The 23515-nt window shown below is 41.8% G+C and overlaps 1 protein-coding gene and 1 long non-coding RNA gene across 5 annotated transcripts in view; one reads left to right on the forward strand and one right to left on the reverse strand.

The window, feature by feature from the left end:
* FXYD6 (FXYD domain containing ion transport regulator 6) overlaps positions 1 to 23515 on the forward strand; it is a 51881-nt gene that overhangs the window by 23683 nt on the left and 4683 nt on the right. Inside the window, exons 1-5 of one of the 4 annotated variants that reach the window (XM_056794328.1) lie at positions 6224 to 6541; positions 13785 to 13850; positions 15363 to 15398; positions 15563 to 15637; positions 21821 to 21857. In XM_056794328.1, coding sequence (XP_056650306.1) covers positions 13793 to 13850; positions 15363 to 15398; positions 15563 to 15637; positions 21821 to 21857 — 206 coding nt within the window. In that variant the 5' untranslated portion in view covers positions 6224 to 6541; positions 13785 to 13792. Of the gene's footprint in view, positions 1 to 6223; positions 6542 to 13784; positions 13851 to 15359; positions 15399 to 15562; positions 15638 to 21820; positions 21858 to 23515 lie in introns of those variants that run through there. The other 3 variants (XM_056794327.1, XM_007494724.3, XM_007494723.3) reach the window with 3 other exon arrangements.
* LOC130453755 (uncharacterized) lies at positions 17765 to 23342 on the reverse strand. Its single transcript, XR_008911294.1, has 3 exons — positions 23202 to 23342; positions 19884 to 19981; positions 17765 to 18620 (listed from the first exon to the last, which is right to left on the reverse strand). It is a non-coding gene; the product is annotated as an uncharacterized LOC130453755 (long non-coding RNA).

Raw genomic sequence — 23515 nt, forward strand, 5'->3', positions numbered from 1 at the left:
CACTTTTCTGCAACAACTGGACCAGAAATGCTGTGAGAAAAAGTCTGACATTAGAACTTATGTATACACTTACAGACCTACAGAGGAATTAGCATTATTTAGCTTCATTCCACCTTCCCCCAGATATCAATTGATGGACAAGGTATTTCTCCCTTCTAACAATTCAGCTTTCCATATTAGATCTATTGCATATCCTCTGAACCTGTGTTAGTTCATCCTTACAATGGTCAGTGACTAGATCCATATGAGAAATGCTCTTGCACTGAACTAGGAAAGATTTGAATTAGACACAGGAGGGAAAATCTTCTGGCAGTGAGTCTTTGAAATACTGGAAAATTTTAAGGTTAGACCCCCTATTTACAAAGAATTAATTTAGCTCTGTGGTGGGGAATGGGCAAGTTGGTCTGGAGAGTAAAGGCTCTTGGACTTTAAAAAAAAATCTTGATAACGACTTCAATATAATTAGTTTCCTTTATCTTATGTATTTTATTTTATGTACTTAAAAAACATTATTCTGAAAATGGGGCCTCTAGGCTTCACCAGCCTGCCAGAGGGGCCTTTGACACAAACAAAATTAAGAACACCTGGTGTAGAAGATTACAAAATATGAGAAAGGATATTTTGAAAGAGAGATTTTAAATAATGAAAGGGACTGCTGAGGGCATCTAGTCTAAACAGCACCTGAAGAGGCATTCTCTCTACAACATTCTCAAAAAGTCATTCATTATCTAGGCCTCCAGCATGGCTTAAAACTCTTTGTTACCTTCAAAGCAGCATCCAAATGTGAATCCCTGTTCTGTATCATCCTTTCTCAAGAAAGCTCTTTCCACTTTGGGACAACAGTAAGTAGTTTGTTTTTCTTCAATAGAGCTAAAATCTACCCTCCTTAAATCCAGAGATCTATAAAGAAACCCTTCATTGTTTATTGAAGAAAGTACATAAGACTTAACTCAAAATGTTAGAACTGGAAGGGGCCCACTGGGGAGATAATCTGTTTGTCCCTTTCATTTTACAAGCTTTAACAAGGGAATATGAATCATCTCTCAGGAGGGCAGGCAGACAGGCACCATATGAATATTTGTGAGGCATAGTAGGGTTGCCCAGCTCATCTGGTAAATGTTTAGCCAGAAGGACTGCCTCCCACCAGTCTGGCTCTCTTTTCTATGAGATGATTCTGGCATCTTAATTAAACCTTCATGGTGGTAGAGGAAGGAAAGCTGGCTGAAAAAGGCAAAGACAGCCCAATAAGGCTCAGGCCTAATGAAGGAAGATCTGAGACAGAGCAGTGGGACTAGCGTGTCCACTGGCATTGTTTTGTCAGTGTGTACAGTGTATTCTTGAAGAACTACACTCATGAGCACACCCCTTCCTCAGAAATGGAGGAGTGGAGTGGTAGGAGGCAGCAAGAACTGTCTTCCTCAAACACTGTTTAATTCCTTACTTGTGAACCCACTACAAATTCCTATCAGTTCTTATTTAGTCACTTTCAGTTTGGGCTGACTCTTTGTGTCCGTCCCATTTAGGGTTTTCTTGGCAAAGATATTGCCAAAGGCTTGCCATTTCCTTTTCCTGCTCATTTTACTGGGAAAACTGAGGCAAAAAAAAAAGAGGAGTTATTGACGGTTCTTCTAGTGTTGCCTATAGCTTTAAGAGTGCATGCAAAGTCACCCACTCCGTCCCATAGTCCCAGATTCTTATATTCTGTCACCATGGTTTACTATCGCTCTAACATCTTAATCTAACAAAAGGGGGGACAGCAGGAGTAAATTAGCACAAAGTTATCCCAACTCCTGGAAATCATGTGTGTTTGTGTGTATGTGTGCGTTTTGTGCTCACACACACACTACTCACTCTGGTAGTCAGACATGATGAGACTGTTATCACCAGGTCCTGGACTGCTAATTCCATTTCAGATCTCTGTTGGTATAATCAATCAGTCAATAAGTACTTAAATGACCACGTACGTTAGGGTCTGTGCTATAAATCAGCAGAAAGGGAGAAAGTCCTGTTTCAGAAGCCATTAGTCCTTGTTTGTTTTTACCTCCCTCCCCTATGATGTCCAATAGAGGAAAGGAAAGATGTGAATCAGGAAGGTGACAAAGTCAATGAGGTCAAGGGTAGTTTATGTTTCTCTGTGCAAGGGGATGATTTTGCCTACTCCTTGACCCCCATCATTCTCAAGGCATTATAAGATGCTTCCTAGATCTCATAGCTGAGCTCTCCTTCTGAAGCTGAACTTAATTCTTCTTTTGACAAGATTTTGAATTCTTAGCATACTCATACAACCTTAACTCTATTCCAAAGACACACAGAAATGATTTGGGGGCCAGTTCCCATTTTATATTCATCGCTGCATTGCTGAACACAGACTGGGGAATGGGTTGTGCAAAATGTCTTTATAGAATATTAAAACAATGGTCTCTATTACCTTCCCTCCAGGAAAGGCTAGGTCTACATGACTTCAATCAGATGACCATGTCTCCCATTTTCTACCAAAAGAGTGAGAAGTTTCAATGGCCCAACACAATAAGAATGGCCCCATTTCAGCACCAAATTCTTTCTTTTTTTCCTCTCTAATCTTTCTCATGACTGTACTTTCTTCCTCTTCTTTCCTGAAGCCAGAGTCTTGACCCAAAACCAGCCATCTTATATTTGGGCTATAATAATAGCATCTAGCCCCAAACCCAACGTACACACAGAAAACAACTGAAATGATGGTCAGGGCTTGTTTTGATTATTTCAGTTCCTGCATCTGTTAAATGAAGGTTGGACTAAATGATTCCCCAGATCTCTTCCAACATTAACATTCTTTGCTTCTATTTTGTCTCTATTGTTCAGTTTTGTTTTGTTTTGTTTTTAGTTGTGTTTGGACTCTGTGACTCCATTTAGGATTTTCTTGGCAAAGTTATTGGATTGTTTGCCATTTCCTTCTCTAGTTCATTTTATAGATGAGGAAACTGGGGCAAAGAGGATTGAGTGACTTTCCCATGATCACACTGCTAGTAAGTAGGTGTCTGAGGCCATAGAAGATGAGTCTTCCTGGGCCCAGACCCCGTACTCTGGACCATCTGTCTCTACCTTTCCCAGAAAACATTGCTGTCTTCTGATTGCCTCTCTGATCAAATGTGAACCCCTAATTATAGACTGCAAAGCCTCCCATCAGATGCCTCCCACACTGTTTCCTTCATCCTCATCTCATCTTCCTTGCTTGGCATTTTCGTTGTGTTCCTTGGATTGTGCTCTTAGATCCAACCCACACAGAAAAACCTTATTTCACACTCATCATTCTCACCTGTACATGTGCTGTGCCATCCACTTATACTGCCTTCCTCTCTTCATCACCAAATCCCAACAATCCCGTTTTTGCCACTGAGTACTTTTTAGAGGCCTAGACTGGGAATCAGTAGACTTGGGATATAATTGTAGCCCTTCTCCAACCATTAAATAGCTCTCAGTGTAAGTCACTAAATTTCTTAAGGCTGATTTTCTTGTTTATGTTTACTTCCTTTTATAGTCCAATGGAAGACTTTTAAGCCCAAACACTTAATTACCCAATCTTTAAAATGAAAGGGTTAGACCAAGGGATCTCTAAACTCTCCTTCAGTGCAGTCATTCTGTGATTCTAAGCCCATGCAATCTGAGTCCTGCATTAAACATGTGGCACTAACATTACCAGGAATAAGGAGACTTTACTTGGAATCTTGTCTCTCTCAGAGCCTCAGGTGATCCTCTAAGGAGTTGCTGTTTGGTATTGGTAAAAGGAATTTCCTACACTATTAAACTCATGTCCAGACCCTGCCATCATATTCTATAAAAATCTAAATTCTTCTCTTCTTTTCTTTCTCCATGATTTCTTTTGACTTTTCTTCTTTCTACCTGTTTAACTTTTTCCCCCTCTCCCCCATTTTCTTCTTTCTTCTTTTTCCATCTCCTTTCTTTTCCATCTTCATATTTATTCCCTCCTTTTTTGAAATAGAAACTGCTTATAAAACAACTCATTATTATATAGGCTTAGATATACCTTAGGCCCAATTGCATCCTTTAATACCCAATAGCATCATGGAATAGAGGCCTAGTGTAATTTAGTGAGAGCAGCCAGGTGGTGCTGTGCCTGGAATCAGGAAGACTCACCTTCTTGAATTCAAGTCTGGCTTCACATGTACTAGCTATGTGACTCTGGGCAAGCCTTAACCCTGTTTGACTCAGTTTCCTCATCTGTGAAATGAGCTGGAGAAGGAAATGGCAAATACTCTAGAATCTCTACCTAGAAAACTTCAAATGGGGTTATAAAGAGTCATACACTACTAAATCAACTTTAAAATAATAGTAACAACATAACCCAGTAAACTAACAGTTGAATGCTATTCCCAGCCCATAAAAGACAGAATCATAATACATTTGACTTTAAAAGAAGTCTTCTACCCTGGTCTGAACCTGCAAGGGATTTCCTATTCCACAAAAATTCTGTTGCCTTTACTTTTCTATGTATTTAAGTGCGTATGTTTTGGTTCAAAGGCAGGGGCCCTGTCTTCCATAGCATCTGTAATCACCCTGTGACTGCCATCCTGATGTTGATGTACTGGGTATTAGGAGTTGAGAGCAAAAGATGCAAGCCAGGTGCTCCAGATGTAGGGAAATAGGAAGGGAAGGCTATGGGAGAGGAGAAGAGGAAGAAGAGATAATGACGTGTTTGCAAAATTTGGTACCCGAACATTTTTTTTTAAACCCTCACCTTCCATCTTAGAATCAATACTGCATATTGGTTCCAAAGCAGAAGAGTGGTAAGGGTAGACAACTGGGGTTAAGTGACTTGCCCAGAGTCACACAGCTAGGAAGTGTTTGAGACCAAATTTGAACACAGGACCTCCCATCTTTAGACTTGGCTCTCTTTCCACTGAGCCAACTAACTGTCCCTAACAAGCATTCATTAAATGTCTTTTGTGTGCCAGGCATTGTAGTAAGTGTTGGGGATACAGAGACAAAAATAAGATAGTTCCTGTTCACAAAGAGCTTATACTGCATCAAGAGAAACAGTCTATACACAGATCATTATCTAATTCAATACCCACATTTTATAGATGAGGAAAATGAGCCCTGGAGAGATGAAATGATTTACCTAAGGTCACACAGGCAGTGTCAGGACATAGAATTTGAACTCCAGTCCAATGATTCCAAAGCCAGCATTCTAGCCTCTGTAGTAAACTGTCTCCTATCTATAGCTACAGAGTGGACACTTTCTTCTGTATGACCTTGAGCAAATCATTTGACCCATCTGAGTCTCACTTCCAAAATGAATTTGCCCATATGAGTTCTCAGGTCCCTTCCAAGTCTGAATTTATGTCATTCTAAACTACACAGCTCAATTTCTTCATCTATCAGATGAGGCAGTGGGAGAAGATGACCCCAAAGGGCACTTTGCTTCAAGATCTATGACTTTGTGAATTGGAGTGAATATTGTAAAGGCAACATTTTCCCATTGATGGGGTAGAGGCTAGGTTAGATCCTTTGGAAACAGACTTTACTCACTACTGTGGGAGGTTGTATAAATTCTCTTCCTTCCTTCCTTCCTTCCTTCCTTTCTTCTTTCCTTCCTTCTTTTCTTCCTTCCTTCCTTCCTTCCTTTCTTCCTTCCTTCCTTCCTTTCTTCTTTCCTTCCTTCCTTTCTTCCTTCTTTCCTTCCTTTCTTCCTACCTTCCTTCCTTCCTTCCTGTTTTTCCTTTCTTGTATTTTTTCACCCAATTGCAAACAAACAATTTTAGCATTAATTTTCTGATATTTTGTGATCCAAATTCTCTCCCTCCCTGAGGCAACAAATAATATAAGTTATATATGTGTTACCATGCAGTCTATATTTCCATATATCTCATGTTATGAATATCACACATGCAAGAAAAAATGCGTGAAGGAAAGAAAAGTGGAAAATAGTATACTTCAATCTGCATTCAACTTCCATCAGTTCCTTCTATGGCAGTGGATAGCCTTTTGTATCATGAGTCTCTTGGGGATGTCTTGGATCTTTGCATTGCTGATAATAGTTAAGTCATTCACATTTGATTATCATACAGTACTGATGTTACTGTGTACAATTGTTCTCCTGGTTCAGGTTACTTCACTTTGCATCAGTTCATATAAATTTTTCCATATTTTTCTGAAATCACCTGTTTCATCGTTTCTTATGACATCGTTGTATTCCACTACAATTATAGGTTGAATAGATTCTTGTGATTAAGTGGCAAGAACATTGTCTAGAGTCAGAGGACCTTGGTTTAGGTTCTTCCTCTGACTAAGTCTTTGGCCTCAGGCTCCTCGTCATTTAACTCAGGGTGTTAGACTAGAGATCCTTCTTCCACTTCTGAATCTAGGATCCTAAAAAACCCTCTCAAACTCTGGAAGAATGGCTCTGCTCAACGTGGGACCAGTCAGGTGCTCTTGCCTATAATTAAGTGCTAATCCCAAGGATAGGGGCCTTGTTTGCTTAAGGGTACAATCTAGCCTGGGAATATTAACCTTGAGGCAGAGACTTCTTCATCTCCAGATGGGGGTAAGTCAGCTTTAAGGATAAGTCAAAGATTTAGCAATGGGATTTCTGTTCAGGACCAGGTCAAACTAGAAAATCTCTATATAGTTCTTTATATTCTGGAGATTCTGTTATTCTGATGACTTGTTTCAAATATTGGAAGGATTTAATGGAGAAGAAGGATTAGATTTATTCTATGTAGCCCCAGAGGATAGAACAAGGACTAGTGGGTGGGAAACATGGGAAAACAGACCTTTGAATTCATATAATAAAGAACTTTTTTATAATTAGAGATGTGTGACAATGGCATGGACTGCCTCAGTTGATAGTGAGCTCCCCATAAATGGAAGTATTCAAGCACTGGAAATCACTTAGAGGGAATTCCTACATTGATTAGGAAGTCAAAGGAGATGATGTCTAAGATTTTCTAACCTCAATAATTCCAGGCCTGCACCTATATGGGTATATTTGGGATTGGGTAGAGTGGAGAGTATGAAGTCAGATCCAGAAAAATATATGTGGCTCCTCATACCCAGCATTGCCAGTACAATGAGCTCTCCCTGGATTGTTGAAGGTCCTCATTTCAGGTGGTTTCTTTTGAGAGATTTCCCACCTTCTTTTTAAATCAAATTAATAAGCACTTATTAAGAGTCTTCTGTATTCCAGCCAAGACACTCACAGGAATGATGTCAATATAATTATAGAACGTTCTTTATCTAAATATGGATCTGAGCAGCAAAGTGGTATAGTGGACAGTTCTGGGCCTGGAGTCAGGAAGACCTGAGTTCAAATCTGGCCTCAGGTACTAGCTATGTGACCCTGGGCCATTTGCTTAACCCTATTGGCCTCGGTTTCTTCCTCTGTAAAATGATTTGAAAAAGGAAATGGCAAACCACTCTAGTATCTTTGCCAAGAAAATTCCAAATGGAGTCACCAGGAGTCAGACATGACTGAAACAACTGAACAACCATGTGCCAGGCACTGTGTGAATCACTAGGGGTATAAAAGCTAAAGCATAGTGTTTGCAATCAAGAAGTTCACATTCTAATGGGGAGGAAACAAATAGCTCTGTATATTGAAGATATATACACAAGGTAAATGGAGGGTGGTGGCAGAAGGAAGGCACCAGAATTAAGAAGGACCAGAAAAGGCTTATGGAAGAAGATGGGAAGGACTAGGCAACTGGGGTTAAGTGACTTGCCCAGGGTCACACAGCTAGGAAGTGTCTGAGGTCAGATTTGAACCCAGGACCTCCTACCTCTAGGCCTGGCTCTCAATACACTGAGCCTCCCAGCTGCCACCCAGCTGCCTGCCCCCCACCCCCCATCTTAGTGGAATCTTGAAGAAACCCATAGAGAGAAGCCAGAAGAAGACTACAGGGAAGACTGAGGAAGAGTATCCTATTTAGAACTAGGCCTTTTCTTTGTCACATCCCACATTTCTCTTGCTCCTCTGAGCCCCAGCCTTCATTGGTCTCTTGAGTTTGGAGACCGGGTAAGTCAGTGTCCTTAGGAGACAGGGAAGTACTCGGAGAGAGGAGGGGAGAGACTGAGGCTCCATCTCCTCCGGCGCTCTTAAGATATCAGAGAGAGGGAGAAAGGGGGAGAGGGAGAGAGAGAGAGAGAGGAGACAGACAGACAGACAGACAGACAGACAGACAGACAGACAGACAGAGAAGAGAGAGAGACAGAGAGAGAGAAAGAGAGAAGGAGGAAGAGAGAGAGAGAGAGAGAGAGACAAAGAGAGAGAGTGAGAAAGAGAGAGAGAGGAGAGAGAGAGAGAGAGAGAGAGAGAGAGAGAGAGAGAGAGAGAGAGAAAGAGAGAGGAGAGAGAGAGAGAAACAGAGAGAAAGAGGGAGAGAGGGAGAGACAGAGAGAGAAAGAGAGAGAGAGACAGAGAGAGAGAGACAGAGAGAGAGAAAGAGAGGAGGAAGAGAGAGAGAGAAAGAGAGAGAGAGACAGAGAGAGAGAAAGAGAGAGAGAGACAGAGAGAGAGACAGAGAGAGAGAAAGAGAGAAGTAGGAAGAGAGAGAGAGAAAGAGAGAGAGAGAAAGAGAGACAGAGAGAAAGAGAGACAGAGAGAGAAAGAGAGAGAGACAGAGAAAGAGAGAGGGAGGGAGAGAGAGAGACAGACAGACAGACAGACAGAGACAGAGAGCTAGAGAGAGACAGAGACAGAGACAGAGTCAGAGAGTGTGTGTGTGTGTGTGTGTGGTACGTGCACCAGGCCTGGTAGGCCTGTGTGTGTGTGTGTGTGTGTTTTCTGGTTAATTGCTCACAGCCCCTCTCAGGAGGCCCTCCCCGAGAGCCAGGCCTGTATGAGCCAGATATCCTTTAAGCTGCAGACTCACCCCGCAGGCTCTCTTGGCTTTACAGAAGAGCAGAAAGTTTTTCCCAGCCCACAGAAGTGTCCGCCTCTCTACCTTGGGGAGCTTGGTAGAGGAGAGCCCTTCCTGCTGGTCTCTGAGTCAGAAAGAAAGTGTGACCTTGCCAGCGGCTGCTGCAGCGCTCTCTCCGTGACTGTTCTGTTTTTAACTCTGGGCTGAAATGTGGACTTTGTGGCCGTTCCTGCCATCCCTTAAATTCTAAAGTCTTCGTTCTAGAGCTGGATGAGATTTCAGAAATGGCTACTCAGAACCCTTCATTTGTTCGGTGAGGAGCCTGAGACGCAGAGAGGCTTGCCCAAAGTCACACAAGGAGTCAAAGGCAGAGGGAGGCAGAATTCAATCCAGTCAGTGTCCTTGGACAGGAGACTTTCACCGCGTTGCCTCCCACACTCAGGGCCTCAGCGAAGAACGGGTGCCTGAACTGAGTCTTGGGCTTCGTCCAGAAGGCTGAGAGGCAGAGAGGGAGATGATCCGGCCTGGAATTCTGATGGGAATGACCCTGTTCCCCAGAACTTGCACAAGGCAGTGGAGGAGGGCCAGAGGCTGAGTAGGAAAGGCCGGGAGGATGTGGAAAAGGGATCTAGGGGGAGACTATAAAGAAGTGACCCTCTGCCAAAAGAGGAAAGTGGAGGTTTAGTAGTAGATTTGATAAAGTTCGATAGATATCTCAACCCCTCTGGAAGTACTGTATGCCTAGGAGAAGTGGCCTATTTCTGCCTGAGATCTTTTCTAAACCATCCTCAATGACAAAGAGTGTTAGAGACTAGAGAAAAAAAATGCTTTATAATTGTTAAATTGTTTTCAGCCATGTTGGAATCCTTATGAGTGAGTGAATAGCACTCTAGAACCCAGATTGATATCTAGAACCTGACTTTCCGTCTCTCCCTCTCTCCAATCCATCCTTCATGCAGTTGCCAACATCATTTCCCGGAAAACACATCTGACCATAGGACTCCCCTGCTCAGTAAAGACTTCAGTGGCTCCCTATTTATGTCTCTAAGATAAAATATGAACTCCTCGGCTTGGCATTTAAAACTCCTCCTAATTTGCTCGACCTTTGGTCTTTCCAGGATTATTTCAGATTATTCTGAAATCACTTCTGAAATTCTCAATTCCGAAATACACACTGTAGTCTTACAAGATGAACCTCATTGTTATTCCGTGGATTCTGCTTACTACTTCATCCCTCTGTGGTCTTTGTACTCACGACCTTCCAGGCCGGTAATGGCCTGTCCCCTCGCGACTCCCCCTTAGGATCAGCCTCTTGGGATCCCTGTTTTCTTTGAAGACTCAACGCATTTATCTCCTCCTAGAGGAGGAAGAGGAAGAGGAAGCCTTTCCTGATTTCCCTAATTGTTAGTGATGCCCTTCCTTAAATTACCTTAAATAGACAGACAGACGTCTCTATATACACACTCTGTAACGCAAGTTCCCTGGGGACAGGGACTAGTTTTCCTCGTCTTTGTATCAGCAGCACTCTGACCAGGGATACGGGTTTAATCATCAGTGCTTTATTGGACTGGAACGAGCTAGTAATTCCCCTGGCCAGGGTTCTTTCCAGTCCCTCACAGGCTTTCCTCCATGAAGCCCCCAGTGACCTCTCTCTCCTGTGTATTCCTCCAGGACCTTCACAGGCTGGATTAATGCCATCTTGTTAGCTTCATGGCTTCCCAGCTAGATAGAGAGTTCTGTGAGCTCAGATACCGTCCCATCCATCTTCGTATCCGCGATGGTGGCCAGTACGGTGCTAGACACGACATCAGCTCGGCTTACAATCTGCTAAATTGAATAAAGGAACTGGACTTACTGATCACTCCTCGGATCCCTTCTAAACACAATGACAAAATTCCTCTCCAGTTACTGAAGAGTGTAAGGCATCCCTGAAACGATCCTGACGCCTGGTGGTTTTCAGAGGATTTGAAGGATGGCTGTTCTCTGGATGTACTGAGGCCTTGGGAAACGTTTCTGGGTGTCGGATAGCCTCCCCACAGGGGGACAGTCTTTATCTCAGACCTTGAGGTAGGAAGAGTTTAAGTCCACAGGTCACTGCTAGCCTTTGAAAATGATGGAATTTCCCCCAAAGGTCCATTTTGTGGCCTCCTTCCATATTCTCCTTTTTTTCTCTATCAAGTTCTCATTCTTCCCAGCCCCGTCTCCCCCACCCCTGCTTCTGCTAGTGTGTGGTGCGACGTATGGTCCCATAATTGGGGTCCCCTTGGAGGTTATCTGCTCCAATCTTCTACTTTTAGATAATATGAATTTTGATTCATCCCAGAAATATGACATGCTTCTCATAGATTTCTGCCAGACATCATCCTTGTTTTTAAAATGTCCTAGAGTGGAAATTTTGCATCTTTAATGGGGTTCCTGCGCCTGAAAGTCCGGAATTGATTCCATAGGTTGCTCTCTAAGCCTTGCCTTCCATCTTAGAATCAAAACTGTATATTGGTTCCAATGCAAAAGAGTGGTCAGGGATAGACAATGAACATTAAGTGACTTGCCCAGGGTCACACAGCTATGAAGTGCCTGAGAGCAGATTTGAACCCAGGACCTCCCATCTCTAGACCTGGCTCTCTATTCACTGAGCTACCCAGCGACCCCCAGCAGGTTGCTCTCTTAAAGGAAAGAGAGAATGAAGGAACTTAAATGTTGTGTCCTCCTCAATGTTTTTGTTTTCCTCCCCAGTCAGAAGTGATCTTTCTCTAACAAACTTCCTATAGCACACAAGAATTTCTCTATAGGTATATAATGTCCTGTTTTTTAAATTATAGTTCCTTGTATACGTACCACAGGCTCCTTCCCAGACTGCAAGCTCACCAAGGGCAGGGATGTATTGATGATATAGAAGTGAGCCTAGCTGTCTTCCAGATTGCAAACTCTGTGAGGGCAGGGGCAGCATCTGCTTTATCTTTGTATGTCCTTCAGCCCCTACATCGGACATGAAAGGTGCTTTATGAATATTGGGGACCCACATTTTGTGGCTTCGTGTGAATATTGGCACTGTAATGCCAGAGGATCTTGAGTGTCATCAGAAAATGTGAGTCCTGTAACAGTCAATCAACAAGTATCTAAGGGGCAACTAGATGGTGTGGTGGCTAGAGCACTGAGTCTAGAATTAGGAGGTCATGAGTTCAAATTGTGCCTCTGTTTGGCCCTGGACAAGTCACTTAATTCCTGTTTGCCTCAGTTTTCTTATCTGTAAAATGGAAATAATAATATCACCTACCTCCCAAGGTGGTTGTGAGGATCAGATACGAAAATAATTATAAAGCTCTTAACACAGTGCCTGGAATGTATTAAGCACTGTAGAAATGCTATTAACTGTTTATTCTGTGGCAGGTGTTGTGCAAGGCTCTGGTTAAAAAGATAAATTGTCTCTCTTTCCTTCTTTATGCCTCCTAATCTTAGCAGGCACTTGCTCTCTTCACTTTGGTCTTATGGAACATAAATTGCCAACCATAAAGGGAGTAGTTTGGACAAGATCATTTCTAAGATTCCTTCAAACTCTGGATCTCTCCTACCAAAGCTGAATTGCCTGATGTTTCCCCCACTCCAATATGTATATTTATTATTTTTTTTATTTTATATATAATTTATATATAGTATTTATTTATTTTTATATATTTATTTAAATATAAATATATTATTTAAATATTTAAATAAAATAAATATAAATATATATGTTTAAATATATAAATATTATATATATTTAACCTTCTTTTTTAGAATTGATACCAAGGTGAGCAGCTGAGTGGCTCAGTGGATTGAGTCAGACCTCGAGATAGGAGGTCCTGGGTTCAAATATGACCTCAGACACTTCCCAGCTATGTGACCCTGGGCAAGTCACTTAACCCCCATTGCCTACCCCTTACCACTCTTCTGCCTGGGAACCAATATGTAGTATTGATTCTAAGGTGGAAGGTAGAGCTTTAAAAGTGACTTGCCCAGGGTCACACATTCCAATATGTTTTATCATTCTGGGGCATTCTTTTCCTTGATATTCCTGGAACAAAATACTCCATCTCCTAATTCCAGGCATTTTCACTAACATGTCCCCCTTTTCTGGAATGCTCTCCTTCCTTATCTCTGCCTCCTGGCTTCCTTGCCTTCAAGTCTCAGCTCAAATCCCTCTTTCTACAGGAAAAGTTTCCCGATCCCTCTTAATTTCAGTGTCTTCTCTCTGGTGATTATTTCCTATGTTTCCTGTACATAGCTAAGTATGCATTGCTTCACCCATTAGAATGTAAGCACTTTGAGGGCAGAGACTGTCTTTTACCTCTCTCTGTATCTCAGCACTTTAGCACAGTTCATTAAACAGAGTAAAATATTAATATCAACCCATTGATCAACCAACCATTTCTGCCTACCTGCTTTTTTCATACCCTTCCTCTTCCCCAGAACCCCTCTCCTGCTTTCCCTTATTGTTTTCCATCTGTACCCTGCTCAGCTCCCCAAAGCCTCTAGGAAGTCTTCCTTGAATCCCTTCCGTCACCTGTGACTTTTCTTTCCTTTGAGCTTCCGTAGCCCTTATGTTCTGAATGACTCATTTGAGTGGTACAATGATAACGGGTTCATAGAATGTACCCCAGCATTCTAAGGGAACTAAGACTGAAGAGAGGTCAAGGGACTTCTCTGTGGTCACTGGACAGGTCGGTAGCAAAACCTGCATTTAAATCCAGGTCCTCTGAGTCCAGACCCAGATCTCCAGCCGCCACCTCCCAGCTGCCTTCAATAAGCAATTCTCTTTTCTCTGCAAGTGGACTGTAAGCACCTTGAAGGCAGGACCAGACCTTGTTTTTCCTTCAAGTTTGCTGATGATAGTTCTGGAGAATCACCAGCTTGGAGTCACTTCTTTTTTTGTTTTTTCCCCTCTTTCCCTAGACACCACCATGGAGATGGTGCTGACCTTTCTATGCAGCTTATTGGTTCCTGTGATTCTGGCCAGTGGTAAGTGGATTTCTCTGGGACCTGGGTAGGAGAGATAAGAACCTGCCACCCTTGCATGCCCCAGAGTTGTCTGAAAAGCTGGGTGCTGCCAGGTACAGCCTAGCACTACTAGCCCTTGTATAGGGGCAGAACCAGGCTTTGGCTTCTATGATGAAGCTCAGTACTGGTCAGTGTCATTGCCCGGAGCCTGGTAGGATGCTTGGCTCTGAGTTTTGCAACATGAAGAGTTATAGAGAGGAAGATTTAGGCTTGACACAAGGGAGCGCTTCCTAAGAATTAAAATAACCCAAAGTGGAATGGGCCACCTTGGCAAATAGTGGGAGGTTCTCTCTTACTGCAGGTCTTCAAGTAGAGTCTTGGCCCAAGTGTTGTGAAGGGGATTCCCAGTCAAGTGTGAGTTGCCCTAGCCTGGAGGTTCTTGCTTTTTTCCATATTTGGGTAGTTATATTTCACTATCATTGGCTTCTTTACACATTTTTAAAAAACCCTTATTTTTTGTCTTAGTAATAACTCTAAGACAGAATGGCAAGGGCTAGGTAAATAGGCTAAGTCATTTGCTCAGATTCACATAGTTGGGAAGTGTCTGAGATCAAATTTGAACCCAAGTCCTCTTGATTACAGGCCTGGCATTCTATGTGCTATGCGACTTGTCTGTCCCTTCCTTATATATTTTAAACCATTATTCTGAGAAGGGAAAGGATGGATGGAAGGAAAGAATGAATAAAGGAAGGAAGGGAGGGAGGAAAAGGAGAGGAGAGAAGTAGAGATGGAGGGAAGGAGGAAGGAAGAAAAAGAAAGAAGCAAGGAGGGATGGAGGAAGATAGAAAGAAAAAAGGAATGAAGAAAAGAAGGAAAGGGGAAGAGAAGAGGAAGAGAGGAAGGAGGGAGGGAAAGAGGAATGAAAGGAGAGAGGAAATAAGAGGAAAGGAAGGAGGGAGGAAGAAAAGAAGGAAGGGAGGGAAGAAAGGAATTAAAAAGAAATGAAGAAAAGAAAGGAAAAGAGAAAGGAAGAAAGGAATAGGAGGAAGAAAAAAGGAAGAAAGGAAGGAGTCTAGAATGAAAAAAAAAGGGGGGGGGGGTTAAGAAAACCTGGACTAGATAATAGCCCTGAGATCTCTTCCAATTCTAATGTTCTGTAGCTATAGACTGAAAATGCCTCTTCCTGGAGCAGCTAGGTGGCTAGATCACCAGGCCAGGAGTTTGGAGGACCTGGGTTCAAAAGGGATCTCAGATACTTCCTAGCTGTGTGACCCTAGTTAAGTCACCTAAACCATATTGCCTAGCTCTTACCACTCTTCTACCTTAGAACCAATACTTAGAGTCAATGCTAAGACAGAAGGTAAGGGTTTAAAAAAAGAAGAAGAAATACTTCTTCCTGTTTACAGGACAGGCTTGCCATAAGGATCACGTGAGATAATGTACGTGAAAATGCTGTGTAACTATTAAGTACTCAGTAAATGAACTATTATCCCTCCCCCCTTCTCATGGCCTTACTCATTATATTTTCAGCAGCTGATCAGAAGAAAGAAAAAGATCCCTTTCACTATGGTGAGCACTAAAGACCTCTTGGGGGCATTAAGGGACTTTAAGGGGGCTTGGGAAAAGGGGTTTTAATGGGGTTTTTTGAGGAGGGTGGCCTGAAAGTGGGTTGGGAAGTTCCTGTCGGTGCCTCACCTGCCCTTTGTATTCATACCTGGCTGCCCCCTCTACAGATTACCAGAGTCTGAGGATTGGAGGCTTGGTGTTTGCTGTGGTCCTGTTTTCAGTTGGGATTCTCCTCATCCTGAGTAAGTGATAAAGGGAAGAGAGAGGAAATAAGACTCCCATAATGGGGGTCCTTTTAGAACTCAAGTTCCCAGCTGTTCCCGAAATGAGGTAGGGCTTGATCTAAGGGAATGGTGTTATCCTATAAGAGAGATGATTCCTAAGGCAAAGACCCCTTCTTTGAGAACTGACTATTCCGACTACGACCTAACTGCCCATTTTTATTATCGATGCTGTTGTTATTATCCCCACCATTCAAATCTGCCTCCTCCCGTGGTTCAGAACGTCTTCTGTTCTTTGTTGTCGTTCAGTCGTGTCTGCCTCTTCCTGACCCCATTGAGGGTTTCCTGGGCAAAGATAAGAGAGCGGTTTGCCCTTCTCTGAGACCTGCCTACCCTACTGTGAAATCCCTCTTAGAGATGTTGTGGAGAGAGTGGTAGGTTCAGGGTCAAGAATGACTGAGATTCCTTCTTCTGACACTTAGCTTTGTGACCGCAGGCAAGTCCCTTACCTCTCTCAGCCTCAATATTCTCATCTATAAAATAGGGATAATAGAATTTATAGGATATACTTCACAGGGCTAGTAGGATCAAGTGAAATAATATTTGTAAAGTACTTGGCAGGCCTTAAAGTGCTATACAAATCTTACTATCATTAGAATTTATGTAGCCTTTTAAAATTTGCAAAGCACTTTACACATATTATTTCATTAGATCCTCATAATAATACTATGAGGCAGGTGCTATTATTTTCATCCCCATTTTATAGATGAGGAAACAGAGACTGAGAAAAACAAAGCATCTTGCCCAAGATCAAATAGCTATTTAATGGCTGGGGTAGAATTTGAACTCAGGTTTTTTGCCACCAAGCTTAGTACTTTATCCCTTGACCCACCTAGCCGTTCATTTTTATTATTGTTGATATGATTATTATCCCCATCATTCTAATCTGTCTCTTCCCATGATTCAGAATGTCTTCTATTCTTCTCTAGTGGTTGTTCAGCCATGTCTGACCCTTCCTGACCCCGGTTGGAGTTTTCTTTTGCAAAGAGACTAGAATGGTTTGCCATTTCTTTCTCCAGCTCATTTTACAAATGAGGAAACAGATGCAAAAAGGATGAAGGAACTTGTCCAGGGTCGTACAGTTTGAACTCAGGTCTTCCTGACTCTAGACCAGCCACTCTAGCCTCTCTGCCACCAAGATACCCATAAATATTGTCACATTCACCTCTTTGTGACCCATAGACAATACTGGCCATGGGGTTTTCTCAGCAAAGATACTGAGGTGGTTTGCCATTCCCTTTTCCAGTGGATCAAGGCAAGCAAAGGTTAAGTGACTTGCTCAGGGTCACACAACTAATACTTGTCCAAGGACAGATTTAACCCAGGATCTTCCTGTCTCTAGATCTAGCATTCTATCCACTGCTCCTACCCACCTACCTGCTTCTATGTAAGCTTTTGTTGGAACCACTTTTGGCCTGTGTGACTTCCTAGAAAATCAAAACAAACAACTTTGAATATACAAGATGGATTTGTTGCTGTTGAGTTGTTTTGGTCAAGTCCAACTCTTTGTGACCCTATTTTGGGTTTTCTTTGCAAATATACTAGAATGGTTTGCCGTTTCTTTCTCCAGTTTATTTTATAGATAGGAGACTGAGGCAAACGAGATTCATTGACTTACCCACAGTCACACAGTTAGTGTCCAAAACCAGATTCAAAGTCAGGAGGATTTCTTCCTGACTATAGTCCCACTGGGCCACCTAGCTTCTCTTTGTATTGGAATCCTACTCAACCTTCAAGACTCAGCTCAAATTTGGCTCATTCTTGTGAAGCTTTCTGTGATTGTGCCAGCCCATAAGGGTTTCTTCATCTGAACTCCTCTCGTTTTAATGGTATAGGTCATTGGTTCCCAAAGTCTTTAGTAGCTGCTGTTGCATATGAAGACACCTCTTTACCATTAAAAAAAAAGCAAATAGCATTACATTAAAGTAATTGTTTATTAGTTGTTTATTAGTAATAGTTTATTAGTCAACCATTAGTAGAAAAAACACAAAATGGCAAAAATTGCTGTCAATTCAGTAACTTTTCAAGTGAACGTGTGTTGCATTAATCACAGCAGAATCTAGATATGTTTAAAACTGAATACTCATTTATATGATATATTTGTTATATTTGTTATATATTTTGGGGTTTAAAATTTTTATTTTGGGTAGAGATACATAATGATGTAGTGAAGCAGTTCTCAAAGTGTGGCCTAACTACCCCTGGCTTTCCTAAGACTCTTCCAGGGCTTTTGTGAAGTCAAAAGTATTTTCAGAATAATAAGAAGACGTAACTACCCATTGGGGCAGCTCAGTGGCACAGTGGATAGAGTGCTGGGCCTGGAGTCAGGAAGACTCATCTTCCCGAGTTCCAGTCTTGCTTCAGAAACTTACTGTGTGACCCTTTCAAGTCACTTATCCCTGTTGGCCTCCGTTTCCTCATCTATAAAATGAGCTGGAGAAGGAAATGGCAAACCACTCCAGTATCTCTGCCAAGAAAACCCCAAGTGATGTCACAAAGAATCGGACACAATTGAAACAACTGAGTAAAAACAACAACGACATGTTAAAATACTCCTCCCTTTTCCAACTACGTTATCTGCATGCGACCAGATTTTCTTCATACGCCCCAACCCAAATAACAGATGGCAACAGTTTGGCTGTAGGAACAGATGAGAATCCAGCTGTCTTCTAGTAAGGGAGACATTAGAGATTTGTAAAAATATGTAAAGCAATGCCACTTGAATTTTATTGTTTTGGAAGGTATAGTTATTTTTATATATAGTTGTTTTCATAAAATACCATCTATATTAACATGTGATAGTTTTATTGTTACTTTACACTAAAAGATAGATTTTTAAAATGTGGTTGTCCAGTTGTTCCTGATGTTTCGTAACCCTTTGGCACATCAAAACTATGCATGGCGTTGTCTTGGTAAAGATAATGGAGGGGTGTGCCATTTTTTTCTGCAGTGGATAAAAGCAAACAGAAATTAAATGACTTGCCTAAGCTAGTGTCTGAGACTACATCTGAATTCAAACCTTCCTGACTCTAGACCCAGCACTTCATCCACTGAGCCCTTTAGCTTCCCCTATTAAAGAATGTATCCATGTCAATGTCCAATACTGTAAATATGGTTAGATAAAACTCCACCCAAATAAAAGCCCCTTGATACCCTCAACAATTAAGAAAAAAAATTAAACCCTTAACTTCTGTCTGAAGAATGATAGAGGCTAGGAAATGGGAATTAAATGCCTTGCCCAGGATTACACAGTTAAGAAGTAGCCAAAGTCAGGTTTGAACCCAGACCCTCCCAACTCCAAGCCTGGCTTTCTATCCATTAAGTCACAGAACTGCTTCTCCCTCGATAATTTTTAAGAGTGTATCACTCTGGGAACCCTTGGAGCCAGGAAAATGTGTTCAGGTCCTGCCTCTGACACATATCAACCTCTTAGTTATAGGCAACTCTAAGATTATAAACTGCAGAGAAAATGGTTCCTCACCTGGGAGTTCCTATAGTAATGGAATCACAGGTCTAGCCCCAATCCTCATTTTGAATTAGACCTATGAGTTCACTGAGCTAGGGAACGAGCAGTAAGGACACTCTTCAACCAATGCAGATCAACCCCTTTTCTGTGGCCATAGGTCTTTGGAGAGTTGCCTGGGCACACAGTAAGTGTCAAAGATAGAACTTGAACCCAGATCTTCTTGAATCTGAGGCTAGTCATTTATGGACGCAGAGGTTCCTTCCAATAATTCCTTAGTTCCTGGGCTGTGACTTATCTTGCACTCTAAGTTATCCTTGTATAAAATGCATTACAGAATCTAAAGCCTTTATAAAAATGTTAGTTATCATCATCATCATCATTGACCCTGTCTTCCCAACTGGAGCATCAGTATTTGGTGTCTAGTTAAATACATATTTGTGGATTACTTGAGTCTGGTTTTAGAATATGAAGGGACCCTAGAGATCCTCCATCCAAATCCCTTAATTTGACAGATGTAGAAAAATCATTAACTGAGTCAGTGCAGTGTAGCAGAATAATCTCTGGGTATAGTATCAGAAGGTTCCAATCCCAGCCCTGTTCCTAGCTATCTGTGGGACTTTATGTCTCCTGACCTTACTTGCCTAAATGGAAAATAAAGAATGGGTTTTTTGATTTCCTCTGGCCTGTCCAGCTCTAAATTGTTGCTTCTATAATTAGGAACACTTGCTAAAAGTCACTTACCCAAAGTCACGCAGGAGGTGACTAACCAGGAGCACTAACCTGGAATCCCGAGCTTTCCCCAGTATCCCTTGCTGCCTCTCCATTTAAATGGTCCGGCACTAAGTGAGATGGATGGAATAAAGGTTGAGAAAACTGAGTGAGCCAAAGCAATATGGCATATGTATACACATATATATAATAGCATGTACTTGTTTTTATTTTTCTAAGAGTGGGGATGGTTTGTACTCAGCTCTGCATATTTTTCTCGATTTCCCTTAATGAACAATGGTACCTCTGTTTGAGACAGTGGGCAAGGTAGGGGTGTAATAGGACACAGGAGAGAGCAAAGTTAATAGGCTTACCTTTGCCCTTCACCTCAAATATACCATTCTTTTTTTAAAACATTTTACTTTTCCCCAATTACACATAAAAACAATTTTTTTTAACATTCATTAAAAAAATTGTGTTCCAAATTCTCTCCTTCCTGTCCTCCTTCCTTCCAAAAATACTATTTTTAAACCTAATAAGAGACACGTCATGTTGTAGTAGAAAGCATTCTGGCCTGGGCTCCAGACATGACCCAACCAGACCTATGTTGGGGGACAAATCATTTCTCTCCAGAGATTAATTTCCATGAGTGTAAGACAAAAACTAGGTGGCTTAGTGAAGAGAGTGCCAGACCTAGAGTCAGAACAATTCTTCTTCCAGAGTTCAAATCTGTCCTCTGACACTTAATAGCTGTGTAAAACTAGGTAAGTCACTTAACCCTGTCTGCCTCAGTTTCCTCATTTGTAAAATGAGTTGGAGAAGAAAATGGCAAACCATTCCAGTATTTTTGTCAAGAAAACCCCAAATGGGATCACAAAGAGTTGGATAGAATTGGAAAAAAAGATGAAGGAATTAGACTAGGGGATCTATGAAGCCCCTTCCAGCTCTAACATTATATAATTTTATGTGCTAACTCAAAGACAGTAGAATCACAGAGCCTCAGAGTTGGAAGGGTCTCCAGAGGTCGTTTAATCCAGCTCTTACTGAGTAGGAATCACCTCTTTCATATACTCAGTTAGTGGCCATCCAAACTTTGAAGGTTTCCAGTAAGTGGGAAACTAACCGACTTCCAAAGCAATGCATTCCACCTTTAGTTGGCTTTAAACATTAGCAGGGGATTTTTTGCTTTGTTTTTTGCTTTTTTCACAATTGAAATCTGCAATTTCTCTCTTACTTTAGGTTCTGCTACCTGGGTCAAGGATAACAAGTTAATAATCCCTCTTTCTTTCTGTATTTAACTATGTCTCCTATTTTTATTGTTATTATTCAATCATTCAGTGGTGCACAACTCTTTGTGACTACATAGGCCAACTGTTGATGGGGTTTTCTGTAATGGTTTGCCAATTTCTTTTCCAGCTAATTAAAAAAAATTTTTTTAAACCCTTATCTCCCATCTTAGAATCAATACTGTGTATTGGTTCTAAGGCAAAAGAGTAATAAGGGCTAGGCAATGGGGGTTAGGTGACTTGCCCAGGGTCACACAGCTCCAGATTCTCCAGCTCATTTTACAGATGAGGAAACTGAGGCAAACAGGTCTATGTGACTTGCCCAGGTTTGCACAGCTAGTAAATGCCCAAGGTCAGATTTAAATTCTAGTCTTTCTGACTCTAGGCCCAGTGCTTTATTCACTGTACCACTTAGCTGCCCCAGTGTCTCCCCTAACTCTTCTTGAAGCTGAAAATCCCTACTTCCTTCAATTTATTCTCATACGACATGGCTTTAAATTCCCTTACTCTCTTCATTGCCCTGCTCTGGATGTGCTCCAGCTTGACAATTTCCTTTCTAAAATGTTGTGCCCATAACCAAACACAGTACTCCAGCTGTGACCTCCTAGGGTTAACTACATTAGGAGTTTCATCCATCATAATCTGAGACATGGATCACTAGATCTTTTCTTTCTTTCCTCTTAGGTCGGAGATGCAAGTGCAGTTTCAATCAGAAGCCCAGGTAAGGAATGCACTGGGAGAGTGAAGCCTGAAATGACTGGGAAAAAGCTTGGCATGTCCAGGTTGATCCCAAAGCTGTCAAGTCCTTCTGCCTTCCTAATCAGAGTCAGGGGCAGAGGAGTGGGTTGAGGACTTTGTGGTGAGATGAAGAGAGAAAACTTCCTCTTCCTTCTGCCTATGGGAAGGAGTAAAGTCTATCTGTGTCTTGAAGCTGGAGGACACAAGACAGTACATCTTATGAGCAGGAGAATGGAATGAGTTTTAACGATTCTCTCTTCTTCCATTTTTTTAAAATTTAGATTTATTTGTTAGTTTGTCACATTAAAATGCCCATTTAGCTCCCTCCCTCCTTTCTCTCCCTCCATTAGAGAAGGTATCATTTGACAAACAGATATATATGTACATAGAAGAAGACTACCAAAGTTCAGAGAACTTAGGCTCCATGAGTGACAAGGAGCCTAGGAGACCATTTCAAAGAGTTGTGTTTCCTTCTATCCTTTCTTAAGCTGACTAGGTTTTCAGATCAGCCAAAGAATGACCCAAGGGGTGAGCCTGTTGATTCCTGTTTTTGGAAGCCTGCAGAATACTCTCTTGTACTTCTAGCAGCAGGGCAGCTGTTGTGATCTATACTAGAAATAGTAAGTGGGTACAGATGGAAGATGAATGTGTTTAAGAGAGGATGGGACTAGTTAGAAGAGGCAGATTGTACAAGCTGAGAAATTCTCTTGGAAAGTAACAGTAAAAGAGGGTGCCCCCCCCCAAGGACAATAATTTGCTTGTTGTTTTATGTCTCCAGTATCCCAAACAGTGCCTTATATATTGTAAGTGCTTGATAAATGCTTGCTGATTGACTGACTTTGGAAGTTTTTGACCAGATATATTATATGGTCTTTGCTCTATATTTTTAAAATGTATATGTCTATTCTGACCATCTCTATCAGTTTGTCCACAGTATCCCCTCACCCTTGGGCTCCAAGAAGTAACTGGTTCAGTGCCCTTAGATGACCAGGGATGTTCTGCTCTTGGTTGCCTCTTAACTTCCCTCTGTAAGGGTTAAATTAAGGGGTTCAACAAAGTGAGGAGAGCAGTTAAACAGAAACTTTGTTTAACTGGAGAAAGAAGTACAGATAGAAAGACAGAGGAAAGAGAGATTATTAAACTTATACCCTGTAAATATACCTAAAATTCCTAATAACACCTAAAATTTCCTAAAACTATCTCTGTCTTCACAGGATAGGTTCTTCTGCCTGGCACACCAGGCCTATCTTAACCTATTCACTCTATCTATAAATTATTCACTAACTACCTAACTCCCTAAAATAATAGACAGCCACCACTCACTCACTCCTTCAATCAGTTTTCAGTAGCCAACTGCCAGCAGACCCTTGCCTCAGAGGCAGACCTCGTGCTCTCTAGAGATCCCAGAGGCAAAAGACCTTCAACTGTTAATGATGCTTCCTTTCTCTCCTCACTGACCAACTCTCCCCCTAACTTCCTGTCCGAGGACAGCCCACTTCCTCTCCTCCATCCTAGTCTCCCTGGTAATAGAATCTTCAGTTCTGGCTCATTGACTCCTGTCAGTTCTGATCTACCTAGAAATCTTGCTCTCTAGCCTCCCAAGGACACAGAGGGAGAGATTAAGAAAATTCCTTTAACACC

Source organism: Monodelphis domestica, chromosome 4 (genome assembly GCF_027887165.1).
Source record: "Monodelphis domestica isolate mMonDom1 chromosome 4, mMonDom1.pri, whole genome shotgun sequence".
In the NCBI taxonomy this organism is placed as follows: Eukaryota; Metazoa; Chordata; class Mammalia; order Didelphimorphia; family Didelphidae; genus Monodelphis; species Monodelphis domestica.